The sequence below is a fragment of the Passer montanus genome, unplaced genomic scaffold, assembly GCF_014805655.1.
Source record: "Passer montanus isolate IOZ18808 unplaced genomic scaffold, ASM1480565v1 scaffold4, whole genome shotgun sequence".
NCBI classification, from domain to species: Eukaryota; Metazoa; Chordata; class Aves; order Passeriformes; family Passeridae; genus Passer; species Passer montanus.
Genome location: NW_024368818.1, coordinates 7,610,628 through 7,624,285, shown reverse-complemented (window position 1 = coordinate 7,624,285; position 13,658 = coordinate 7,610,628). Strand labels below are relative to the sequence as shown.

Here is a 13,658-nt window from a genome sequence, read left to right as displayed (position 1 = left end):
AATCTCAGTAATGAGACCATAACTCAAAGTACTTTGCCCTTAAATCTACGCTAATGAAGGGAGGGAAACTGGCTTGTGGGCTTGTGGGTTTCTTCTCAACTGACTGCCCATGTACATCCACATCCACACTTCTCATAACTGTATATCTCAAGCAGTGAAGGCTGGAGGCTTTTCCACTGGCTGTATTGTAGAAGTGAGCTAATGTGCTCCTCCCCTGCCCATGCCTGCTGCCCACTTATCTGACCTGGTGTTTTCTGCTCGCTGCCCTCTTCACCTGCCAGCAGAGAAAAACAGCACCTTGCTGTTTCCTCACTTCTTGTACAGCTTTATTGTCACCATTTCCTATTTCCTTTTGTCCCCTATATTTCTTAGTTTATTAGTCTTTCTTATTTATTTTCTCCTCTCCATGTACATCGGTGTGTGTATGTAGAAGCTAACCCCACACTCTGTATCTGGGACCTGTCTTCACAGAAAAGTTCTCTCCTGGAACCCAGTGATGTATCTGAATTCCAGACTCCCCCCATGCACAACCCAGGATGTGCATTTTTTTATCATGAGGTCTTCCTTTTAGGTTTTATGTAGCTGTGATATTTTGGGCAGGGCCAAGTCTCTATTGCTTTTTATGGTGAAATACAGAAAAATGGGGTTTGATTTTTAGATTTCCATTCTAGAAAGGAAAAGTAGGGCTGCCATTACATTAAATCCAGAAGATGGATTCTGTCTGCACTCAAGCATTTGTGTCTGAGTTGCTTGGATTGCTCCCTCCTGTCTTCATCTCAAAAAAGGTTTCAGATCTTGCCTCTCAAGGATATTTTGAGACTGTGATGGTTTTCTTAATAAAGCTGTGCTCTCTTTTTGGTCTTATTCACCCACACAAGACTGACTTGGAGGTATTTGGGAATCTTTTGTGTGGTTTTGGTGTTAGTGGCCATTGTCATGGCTCAGCTCAAAGTCCTGTTTAAACATAACACTGGAGCAAGACATTAATTTCTGCACACATCAAAGAGTTGTTGCCTATATGATCAGTAAGAGAGACAGTCTTCAGCCTGAGTCAGCAGATCTCCACCTACACTTGATCATCTGCTTCAACTTAAGCCTACCAAGATAATTTTAGATCCCTTTCATCTTTTATTCTCAGGATGGTGAAAGAACACCTTACCTTCTTAACAGCTTAGAACAACCATAACCAGGAAGACCTTTTTGTTACCTGGAAGTGAAACTCATCCTTTACGCTCTTCTGGCAGACCTTGCCATCCGGCATTCTGGGCTCTGAAAGACACCACACAAACACCAAGACTATTGGCAGAAGTGTTTTGTTTACTTGTCCACTTCAAGTGATGCACATGATTTGCCTTTGAGAAGGGGAAGCCGGCCTGCACCCATTTTACTGACCAGTGCAGTCCTGGTGTGTGGCTGGGGCTGGTGTGGTTCCAGGCATGGGCTGCTCCCTCCCCGTGGCCTCTCAGGCAGCCTTGGCAGTGCTGGTGCTTGGGGCAGACCCACGTCTGTAGCACAAGAGGATTCAATGCTTGATGTGAGCACTGCTGCTCTCTTGCAGAAATAACCCCAAACCAGTGTTTTACCGCTGAGCAGGAACCCCCAAAGCAGTAAAATAAGATGGAAACTAGGGGACAGGGGGGTTGGAACTCAATGATCTTTTAGGTCCCTTCCAGTTCCAACCATTCTAGGATTCTGTGATCTTACAAAGATCTATTCCGTGTCAGCTTTCCTCACAGCTTTCAGAAAGTGTGTTTCCATTTTGGTGAAAGAACATCTGCGCTTAATGGTTATAGAAAATTTGTACTGCTTAACACAATGTCTTCTAGAACCTTGTAAATAATGTCACTAAGTCTGATTCCCAGTTAATTTACCTAGTCCTTTGTTTCATCTGTTCATACACAGCCATAAAAAAAAAGTGCAACAAGTTGTTAATTCAAAACATAAACCAGGATAGCCCTTTATTTGTGTTGCATAAGTGACTAGAAACAGAGGCAAAGCCCCATTTTCCTACAAGCATAAAATTAGGGTTTTTTTTACCATTACCTTTACAGATTACTGGGACAAGACAGAGAAACGGAGTTAAACAAAGACACAGAAAGATAAAATGATATCTCCACAGTTTTATGTAACAGCTATACTTATATAGCAGAATGCATTTCTAGTGATTTATTTTCTGTCAAGGACCATTGTGTCCTTGTTTACTGACATCCCTTTTTCCACGGCACTTTCAGCAGGTGGTCTTTTAAAAGCACAAAAATATTCTGTTTGAATGAAAGGATGAAAGTCAGTGAAAAGGATGGAAAATTCTTTGCTTCTGTGCTTCTTCTTTACAAGCAGTGTTTCTGAAATGCTCCCATGAATTTAATACAAACAACTTTCTGCTTAAGATGAAACGAATGCTTGAAGCCCATTGTAACATGATTTCCAGTTCCTTCCAACTAATCCACTAACACTGGCAGCAAGCTGTACAGCATCTGAGCAGTCCAGGCCAAAGGAGTCATTTGCCACATACGGCACAGCAAGAAGCACACAACTGTTCATTGAGAGTTTTCCTTCTTTTCTTAGCCCTTCTTTTAATTTTATTTTTCTTCCTGCCTTTTAAAAAGAGTGTATCTGTTTGCATTTGTTGCTCATTCGGTGAAAGTCAGAAGTCAAGTCAGCCTAGGGCTGAAGGGTATATCTACTAAAATTAGAAAACTATTACTTTAAACTTGTATATATTTACTGAATTTCTATCTGAAATGTAGAATCCAGGTTCCAAAATAAATATGCTAACAAAAGCAATGTGGGTTTTTTTTTAATTACTGAGAAAGCTCAAACAAAACTAATACCACAGACCTATTTAAGCTAAAGTTATGAAATCCCAAGTCAGGCTTCCCAGTCTAACAAAATCATTATTTTAAATTTTTTTTCCCCAGAATTTTATTTACATTAGTATTTATTTATCACTTAATTTGTATAAGTCAAATCTGAAACAATACTGAAACTACATATAGCAGATGGAAATGGTGTTCAGAAGTACTAAAATAAGTGATATCTTTCTGGATTTTTGTGGGCTTTGTTTTTTTCCTAGTCCATCTCTTCCACAAGCACCATAACATTTTTCATTCCCAGAAGTGTACTCACTGAGCACGAAAGAAAAGGCAATTCCTGTGGCTAATCAAGGAATATGTGGAAGGTGTCAGTGCACATGTGCTGACTGGTAGCTGTCAGACAGGAGGTGTAGTGTCCAGGTGCTTCCAGTTCTTGTGGGGGCTAAACCAGATGGGTCTCTGTTCTCCACCCAGCAGCCAGGATTAATAGGAACTGTAGAAACTAAACGCCTTAGATACGTCTCTTTCAAATATAGCTGAAATTGCCATATGTGTTAAAAAATATCTTACTGGAAAAATGATAAGCAGACCCAGAGAGCTCTGGAGCAGAAAAGTGATTTCCTTAGGAAAAATGACAGAAAATATATAGCTAAAACCACGCATTTAAGGAAATGTCATGGCACTCCCTCCTTGGTTGTGCTTGCATTTAATTAGTTGGGATACTTTACTTTCAGTAAATACACATCATAGATTTCTTCCATTATTTCTTTGTTTGCTGTTCTGCAAGCAATGATGAAGTGGAATAAAGCAATGTGGTCAGATTTGAAGACCATCACAGAAAATAATTTTGAAGATTTCAGTGAAAACATATTTTATTTGTTCAACCACTGTATTTGTTCTTTTTACTTCTTCAGAGATTAATAACCCTTATTACTGGCGAAGCAGACTGTCATTTCCTCAGCCATAGCTGATATCACAGCTATTTCTTGTAGTTTTATTTGTTCAACCACTGTATTTGTTCTTTTTACTTCTTCAGAGACTAATAACCCTTATTGTTCAGTAGTCAGAAATGTGTTCAGGTATACCATGCAGTCAATTCTCCAAATTCTCTTGGTAATTACACTGAAAAGTTTAAGCTAAGAGTCCTTTAGGTCATGAGGAATAATGTTATTAACTATAAATATTTTAGCCCTTTTCTTCTGGTCTTTCAATATTTTTTTTCTGTTTGCTGTTAATCTATACCAAAAGGACATATAAAACGATGCAAGGAATCTTTCAAAAGCAGAAAGTGCTGAAATTGGAAGTTAACAGTTTTGTTCACCTGTCCTTTTTTCTGACAGAATTCTCATTGTCATCACACATTAAGCATTGCAGAGCAAGTTAGATACTGAAGAAAAAAAATGGACTCTTAAGTTGGTGGTATTTGTTTTCAGACAGATTTTGGAGCTGGTTTTGAAATTCAGACTGTGAAGTACTGATATAAACAGTTCTATTTCACAAACTAAGAGAATAATTGGGATGGAAAGTCACCTCTGAAGATCACTCCTGGTGCTCAATGGGGCAACCTTAGATCAGGTTACTCATTTGACCTAATTTTGAATGCGTCCAAGAACGGAGATCCCATAACACTTTTATTTCCTGTGTCACTACTTGACTACCTAGTAGAAAAAAAAATAAATTCCTCATGTCTAGATGGAATTTCTTGTGTTGCAACCTGTGTCCCTTGCCTGCTGTCCTGTTGTTGTACACCTCAAGGAAGAATCAGGTACCCTCTTCCCTACACCATCCCATTGGGTATTTATAAATAATTGCTAAGATCTGCCTGAGCTATTTGTTCTCCTGGCTGCTTCAGTCACAGCTCTCTCAGCTTCTCCTCATGTGACAGATGCTTCGATACGTTTTGGTGTTTCTCTGGGCTGTCCCAGTATGTCCATGTCTCTTTTGTACTGGTGGCCCCAGCAGTGGGCACTCCGTGGCCGATGTGCCTCAGCAGCGCTGAGCCGAGGGGCAGGATCACCTCCCTCACCATGATGGCAATGCAGTCCAAGAGGCTGTTGGCTTTCTCTGCCAAGAGAGTGCATGATTGGCCCATGGGAAACTCAAACCAGAAGCCCAGGAGCTTTCTGGCAAAGGCCTCTTTCACTCCAGTGTGTACCCAGCCTGTCCTGCTGTGCTGGGTGTGTCAGGCTGAGAGTCAGGCCATGAAATAAGGAACAGATGGACACAGATGAGCTCCTTTGATTCACAGTACGCTTTTTACATTCCTATAGACAGCTCTTGAGGTAGAAATACCTTATGAGTGAGTGAAGTGTGTACCATCTTGCACTAAATCTTGCAAACCCGTAATGTGCTTGCATCAGAAACAGCCAGAAGGGATAACAGAGTGATCAGACCAACCTCTGTGCTATATTGTGTGACTGTATCTAAAAAAGTCCTTCACTAAACAGATACCTCTCCAGCATTTTGGTTCCTCATTCTCTGCTACTGTGTAGTCTGCTAGTTCTTCCTTATTTCTGGTAGCCCTTTCAGATTTTGACCAGAAATTCAATTTAATTGCGTCTCCATAATGACCTTCATGCAAAATTCAGCAAAGCAAGCTGAAAACACAAGCTAACTGTAATTGCATTTGCCTAGAACCTTTATGTTTACTTCTTTCTGAAAGAGAATATTGCTACTCCTCATTTCTGTTTTCTAGGGTTTTTCGTATGCAGTAACGTGACTGTGTTTGTTTCTATATTTATACAAACAGATATGTCCATAAACACATCCACATGATGAGGACTATATTCAGAAAATAAATGTTTCTCCTTTCTGCATGAATGGCAATGGATGTCCTTTCTCCTTCCATCTGTAGCAGCTCCATCCTCTCCCACCGTCTCCATCAGACAAAGTTGAAACCTCAGCATTCTGTGTGATCAGAGCCTTCCAGTGTCCACTGTGAACAGCATTTTCTTCTGAATTTTGCATAGTGAATCAGTTTTGCTGTCAGAGATCATCAGTCTACCTCCTGGTGTACCAAACAGGCTGATTCCAGTCCGTTTTTTACTGCACCCTGCTCTCCCCATACCATAAGAATTAAATAGGATGTTTCCCAGTAGATGAGCACTTTTTCAGCTCTGTCAGTGCTTTGTATCATCAAGATCAAGCCTCACTGCTCATCCAGGGCTTATTTGCCTTTAAACACAGAGGTGAAAACTGTTATGGAGCATCTGGCACAGATTTAATGCTTCAATATACACAGCTTAACCGATACATAATAATAAAAATAATTACATTGTCCTGTGTAATATTAAAATTTACACATGGATGTAAAATTGCCACAAAGTACTAGTATCATTAATCTTGTAAAAACTGCAAGCCAATAAACTCTAATTAATAACAGCTAACAATTGTTATTAACAAGCATAATGGGGAAGTAGCTGCCCCGTGTCTTGAATGCTGTTCACAGCTGTCTAACTAAATCAGTTGTTCAATGTGTTCCTTGACACTGCTGATTCCTCAGCCTTAAAGAGCCTTGAGATATGTTGCTGAGAAATATCATGAATGTGTTTGCACTGCTAAAAACTAAATCTCTCTGATAGGTAAAATGGAGTGGGTTGTCACAGGAAGAACTAATAGTAGTAGTAGTAGATGAAAAATTAGCAGCTGTAGTAGTAGTAGCAGTAGTAATAGTAGTAGTAGTAGTAGTAGTTAGTATTACCATCAAAATGAACAGAAAATAAATGTGTGTGTGAAGAAAAGTACAGAAGCCAAGATATTCCCCTCCTTCATCTCCTCTCAATTTGTCCCAGGAGTGCTAAACTTCAAAAAGTAATGTTTGACTGCTGAATTTCTCTAAATTGATCAAGTTGTCAATTTGGCTGGTTTTAAAAACATTTTTTTCCTCGTCTTAGTTTCCAGTGTGTCTACTAGCTGAAGATAGTACTTGGCATTTTGAAAATCATATTTACATTACTAGCGTATTTAATTTAAGAATAAATTAAAACATGATACTTTGCAATAAATTGCAACATAATACAGGAAGGCAAAAATTAACCAGACACATGGGTTACACAGAGTACTAGCTCCAACATTCCTACTTCCCTGTTTTTCATGAGCACAGAGATTTGTTGGCACAAAGGATCTACCACAACACAGATCAGTATTTATCAAGAGACAGCATGGCTTTTGCATGTAGTTTAGTGGCATAATGTAGATTTCTTTATCTCTTGTTTCAGAAACAGCATAGTCTGTCTGCAGTTTTCCCCTATGTCTGTTAGATTTGTGTGAATAAAATGCAGATTCAGTTGTGCTCTCACGGAACCACAGGAGCAAGTCATTAGCCAAAGAAATTGGCATGTGCACAGCACACAGTAGTGTGGGCTGCTAGCAGCATTGCTGGACTTCATACCACTTTCAGGGATGTAGTAGCAGCTCTCTGCACACCTCAGTCCCAGAGGGAATGGAAGATTCATAAAGTGCCTTTTCTTCATCATTCTTTACTCTCCATGTTTGTTTGGGTTTTTTTCCCTAGAGGTCTATGGAGCTGCTTCTAAGCAACACTGGAATGTCAATGCAAACTGATAGCTCTCCTTGAAGGAGCCAGCCGCCAGCACTGCCACCAGCAGTGTCCTCACCCTGCAGAGCCAGGAGGAGCTCTGCACAGGTTCCTTTCTGTGAAGCAGCTGGGATTTTGCACACAGTCCCACACTGCCCAGTAATAAGAATGCATTTTGTTAGTTCAGCACTCAACTGATGAGGTTTGGACATGAGAAATGAGTTATTTCAATCGCTGAAAGAGCAAATAGGCAGTAGGAGACAAAGGATGAATATGAATTATTTAAAGGATTTGTGTAGTGACCTTCTTCTTACACCCTTCATCTCTTTCCTCGCTTCCTTTTTCCTTACGAGTCTCCCCATCCTACTTAGGATGGAGCAGGCTTTGAATGCAAACAACTTTAGGAGCAGAAGGAAGCAAATAGCTATACTCAGGGCACTGGTTAATGACCTTTGAGCCACCTCTCCAGGTCTTCTTCCCCTGCATTTCCTGCACTGCACAGGGCTCTCTGCTTTGCCAGCTGGTGGTGGGCATGGGTTCTGTGTAGGAAGCATGGTTCTCTGCCCAGCCATGAGAAGGGCAGGTGTGCACAGCCCTGTTCCAGCTCAGCACCTGCCTTCACAAGAGAGACACAGTCACATCTGCTTTGTTTTCTGCCTTCTTTCGCATCCTCTCTAATGGCTGTCCACACTGTCCCCAGTAAGAATGCCCTTTTCTGAGCACTAATTGTTAAAATTAGGCTTGTTTCTCAATTGATTTTTTATGGCTTTGTGAAAGATTTATCCTGAGTTCAGATGCTGTGTAAAATCCCTCTTCAGTTGCGGTTTATATCATCGCCATTTCTGCTGCAATATTTCCGGTCAGGTCTCAATCTTCTGTCTTTAACAAGTGTCCACTCTTTTTATATTGCATTAGGCAGACTTCATTTTATTGCAGGTGTTCTTTTTCTTAAGGCAGTGTATTGTGACACAATACCAAAGAGGAAAACCTTTGTTAAAGTCCGATTGGTAATGCACAGCTATCACCCTTTGAAGAGATTTAACTGAAAATAAGTCTTTTTCACTCCAGCTGTACTGACCTCCATCTTCTGTAAATCATAATGAGGGACATTTCATGCTACAGAAGTTAAGCATTATTTTAAAATGAGTTATGTGCAATATCCATTTCACAATAGTAGAGAACAGAGGATGACCTGGGGCCAGATTCTCTGCTCCGATGCTGATGCAAGTTTGCAAATGGTTTTATCAAAGTCAGTGACCTTGCCACACACAGAAAAAACAGAGAAAATAATCAAAGCAGACACTGGTAGCCCTTCTTTCCAAGAGTAGAACAGTTTCTGAATTTCCTAGACCAGGCTATTGTTCAGCTAAATTGAAAGAACAGTATTGTATCATAAAGTCACAGAGTTGTGTCAAGAGCCCGAGCTGGATCTCACTGGCCCTGCTTTTATCAAACTTTAAAGTCAGTGTAATTCTAGTTACTTTTGATTACTACTGGCATTCCAAAATCCGAATAAGGCATTTTCATAATTATGTTATAGTAGATCAGCAATTAAAATTCTCACAATGAATTGTTCTTTTTAGTTTCTTATATGTGTATGCATTATATAATGTGATTAGATCCTAATGCTGATTTGGGTTTTTTTGAAGTTCATCTTTCTGCAGACACTTTCATAAACAGTAATATTTGGGGGAAAAAAACAACCAAACAAAATTGTGTTAGATTCTGAAAGAAACTTGATAGCCCAATGGCCTTAATATCTCACTTTTTTTTTATTTTTTTAAATTCTGTTCTGTTTCATTTACAGAAATTAGATATTCACCAATAGTGTGACTACATGGTGAAATATGGAATGACCCTTGTCTTCTCTGTTAATAGCAAGTTGGGAAGCAGATAATATTTTCTGACTCATTCTTCTTAATACTGATGATTAATTAATAATTTCTGCAATTTTACAAATAAAAGTATTTTAAAAGCTCCAATTCTAGTTACTAGTCACCTTGGTCATTGAACTAAAACTTGCAAATCAGTGTGCAAAAGCCACTGCAGCATCCTGCTCACACCTGCTCTCAGCCTTTCCCAAAGAAGCAAGGTTTACCCTTCCCAGCAGTTTCTTCCTAAAATCTCCCTGAGCAAGCTGAGGTCACCCTAAACTTCCACTGTGGCAAAAGCCAGGTGCACTATGTTTGTGTGGTGTTTAAGAAGCCAGAGTGGGAGTACAGAGCAAAACTGAATGTTTAGAATGTGTAAGTGAGGAAGTAAGGCATAGCCCATAAGTATGGAAATACTGCATGCTGCCCCGGGTTGCTGGCACTGGGACAGTTGTCAATCAGAGCATCCTGAAGCAGTGAAGAGCACAGTTACATGTGCAGAGGGTCCTTCCTGACCTACCACGACCCTGACCTACTGTATCTGCAGCTTTCTGGTGTTTCACTGCTTGTGTGACTGGCACAGCCCAGCTTTGATGCCTTAGCCCTGCTCGGTTTCACAACTGGCCAAGGCGTGAAAGCTGTGTGAAGCTCCCTGACAGAGCCACTAAAGGTCCCTGTGACAGCACTGCCCTCTCTTCCAGGATCTTGCTTTTCAAATTAAGGCAGTTCTGACTGCTCAGCCGTGTGCTGTGTGAATCTGCCTCCTGCCTCACAGATGCTCAGGGCCTGTCTAAGAAAGTGCAGCCCACAGGAACACAGAGTATCTCACCTGGAACAGGTTGTTGTTTTTTGCTGTCATTCTCCTGGTTCCTGAGTTTCACATCAAGGTTGGACTCAAAATACATGAACTGGTTTTTATTTGGATTATGCTAAAAAAGATGTGTCCTGAAGTGTAGTGTGAGCTCAGTCTGGTGACCAGATTAGAGGGAGTCCATTGTAAATCCCTGAATTGTATGCAATGGATGCCAGCTTCTTAGCACCAGCACTTGCTGTACTTACCTCACCAACTTCCCTGTTTACTAATGTAGATGTTAGACAATGCCTCTCTACCTTCCCTCTGGGCTGTGATTGAATTTGGCTTTTGGTCTGAATGGATGGGTGCACAAGGAAGTGCTTGGGTTCTTTAAGTGCTCCCAGACTTAATGAACTTCTGTAGCAAAGGCTTTCTGGAACACTCTGTCATCTGACAAAATCTCAGGCCTGTTTTGGCTTCTGGGTAATATCTACTCTTACATCAATGGAATGGTTGAGATCTCATCTCAAAACATTAGCCACTCTTAACCAGTTAATGCACAGAGGAGGAAAGTGAGAGACTTCACATTCCAGACTGAATACCTGTCAAACTCCTTCCCCAGTTACAAAGACACTAAAGTTCTTTGCCTCAATGTCTCTCAGAGCAGAAGTGCAGTGAAGCACAAGGGGGTGGTCCAGGTAGCAAGAATTCATATCCTGTTTTGTAGCTGTCTGCAGCTTTGAGTATTTGAGAAAGAAAGGTGACTGCATGTGTATTTTGGATATTCAAAGCTATGACATATTCACAGAAAGCTATGTCACTAAACAGCCACTTTCCCCCTAAACTATAACCAGTTCCCAGTTTTCAAAGTCTGTGTGATCAGTAGCTGTAACTCTTTCCAAATTCAAAATCAGAATTGTACCCAGTCTTGGTTGAAAATAGAAGCCATTACTTCTCTTTTCTGGCTGCATAATCAACATGTTTAGGATAAAATTCATCTCAGCATTAGGGATATAAAATATAGTGTCTGCATCAGAGCTAATCCCCATCAACTCTTTCTCATCAATGAAAAAATACACGCAGAAAAATACACACTTTCAGGGCACAAGCTGTCTAATTAGTTTTACACATGTGCTTTAGAATAAGTTGAATCATTTCCTCAAACTGTCTGCTCTTTCCACTGACTATAAGGGAAGTTAAGTTAACTCTGTGATACATAACTGTGTACTTGTGCCACACACCCAAAGAGACAAGTTTTGAGAGAATACAATGAAAACATCAAATTTCAGGTTTTTTAAAAAATGTTAAGTATTTTTCACATCAAATCCAAGAATTCTGCAGGGGTATCTACATGCATTTCATAGGAACAAACACAAAAATAAATCTCAAAAGGAGATTTGCCCAAGATGAATGTGAATAGATTAAGAACAGATCCGAGGAAAAAGACTTGGGAGATGTTGGAACTAGATGATCTGTAAGGTTTCTTCCAATTCAAGCCATTCTATGATTCTATCATCTTAAATTATGTCAGTCCACTTTGAGGTTGTGATGTGGTATTTATTTAAAAATGTAATTTTTTTTACCCTATATCAGTTTCCCTGTAATGAGGAGGCAAATACTTTCATTACTGTGCGCTGCTGAATGAGTACAGATGTATAAGCTTTATTGGGATCAGGGATCATAATCCTTATTGGAATCAGGGATCATAATTCTTTTGAAGACAGTTTCAAGCCAGGACTTGAGACTTTTTATTATATGGAAAAATTAATTACTTGAGAGTGTCCTCCTCACATGTGTTGAGCTTATAATAGGGAAAGTTGTGACTCCTCCGTCTCTACCACCCCCAATAAAATGGTAGCAATGGTAATAAATCACTGGTCTGGGAGTTTTATTAAGTCTAAAATTCATTTATACGAAGGTAACAATCTGGTCATGTCTTGGGTGTTTAGTGTCTTTGGGATTTTTGGGTTTATGTTTTGGTTTTTAAATACAAGCACTTTAGCTGTAGACTATTGTCCTGGTTTAGGGTAAATTCAGGGAGGAAACCTCCAAAGGGGTTGAAAGCAAATTCAAGTAGTCCCTCCCCGACCTGTTCAAAAGACATAAACCTGTTTTGAGAGAAGTGGGAAAAAAGTTTTTTTAACCAGAAAAGTATTCACAAACATAAGAAAATTAATAATATTCGACAATGGAACCTCTTGCTGTTCTGAAGAGATGGCACATTCAGAGTCCTTTTCATAGGCTGCAGCTCACCTCACTCAGTCTCTTATCAGAGGCCCCAGTTTCATTCATAAATTCTGCACTTATTTCAAACAAAAAAGTAAATCAGTGGGTAGGCTTTCTAGCTAGTGTGACATCTCCTCCTTTTGAATTTGTATCCCATAGATAATTGCTCTATTTGGTAAAATAGTATACTACTGTAATATTTTCAGTACAGAAGGCACCCAGATTACCAGTTCATTACTTTACTCACTGTAATTTTAACTTTTTCCCATTATTAAGCCCCTGGAAAGTTATAGCTACGTTATTGCAAAAAGACTCCCAGCCTTATATTACCAGTGCTATACATTTCATTTTATATCTAGCTTTCTATGAAAGCACCTTTATGGAGAAAACAGTATGACATTGTTTTTCCTTTTTTGTCTTATTTCTCTCCCACAGATTGTGAGTGTGGGAAAGCACGTTAAAGGATACCATTATATTGTTGCCAACCTGGTAAGATACTTTTCTAGAATTATACCCCTACTCGGTAAGTGAAGCACTCGGTTTTACTTTGAAGTTATAGAATTTCACACAACATTTCCCATTTGTCTCTAATACGTGCTTGTACATAATACATTCTTTATGATGTGGAAAAGAACTTGGGTTTCTTATTGCAGCTATCTAGATATGAAGGGCACAGTAATATAGTAAGTAATACTCCTAAATTTTATCAAAATCAAGGTAGGAGAAAGAAAGGATACATGTATCTTGAAGCTGAGTTAAAATTTACAGAACTATAATGATTTTTGACTCATCTTTTTATTATTAGTAGCATAAGACTTCTAGAGGTAACTTTTATACATTCCCCAGGGAACATGTATTTTCTGTAAGATCAGCTATTTTCAGTCAAATTACTACTTCAGTCTCTTTACTTTAAGGCTAAACTGGACATTCACACAGCTAATGCTCAGAAGAGGGCAAAGAAAGAGCAAATGCAGTATTTTATTATTTAAATGACTCATTCTTTAGGCCAAAATACCTGCTTGGCAAAGCACAGTGAATGTAGGACAGAGTCTAATGCATGCTTTAAACTGTTTTCTTTCTACTCACCCTCAAGGAATTCTAGTTGACATGAAATATTTTATTGTGCTTTGCTGCACTTGAACCTTCACTTAGTACCACTTCAGATTTTATTTAAAGCCTCAGGTGTTTCAAATGAGACATCTGTACTCTTATGTCTTATAAATTAGATTTTTCAGCATTACAAATTTGTGGTTCCCCAAGTAATTTTTCTCATGCAAAATAGTTGCTGTAAACAAGGAACTGGATGTTGCAGTAATCTGCTAGTGAGGTATGCAGTGGAGACGGGCACATCTGATCTACTTCAGCAGGGGTATACTTTGTTATCTACTGTCTGTTCAATTATGTGGGTAATATAACTT

At 39.4% G+C, this 13,658-nt stretch overlaps 1 protein-coding gene across 4 annotated transcripts in view; it reads left to right on the top strand.

The window, feature by feature from the left end:
* Positions 1–13,658, top strand: part of GRIA4 (glutamate ionotropic receptor AMPA type subunit 4) — a 214,321-nt gene that overhangs the window by 127,471 nt on the left and 73,192 nt on the right. For all 4 annotated transcript variants that reach the window (XM_039718279.1, XM_039718281.1, XM_039718278.1 and 1 more), the window contains exon 5: positions 12,676–12,729. In XM_039718279.1, coding sequence (XP_039574213.1) covers positions 12,676–12,729 — 54 coding nt within the window. The remainder of the gene's footprint in view (positions 1–12,675; positions 12,730–13,658) is intronic.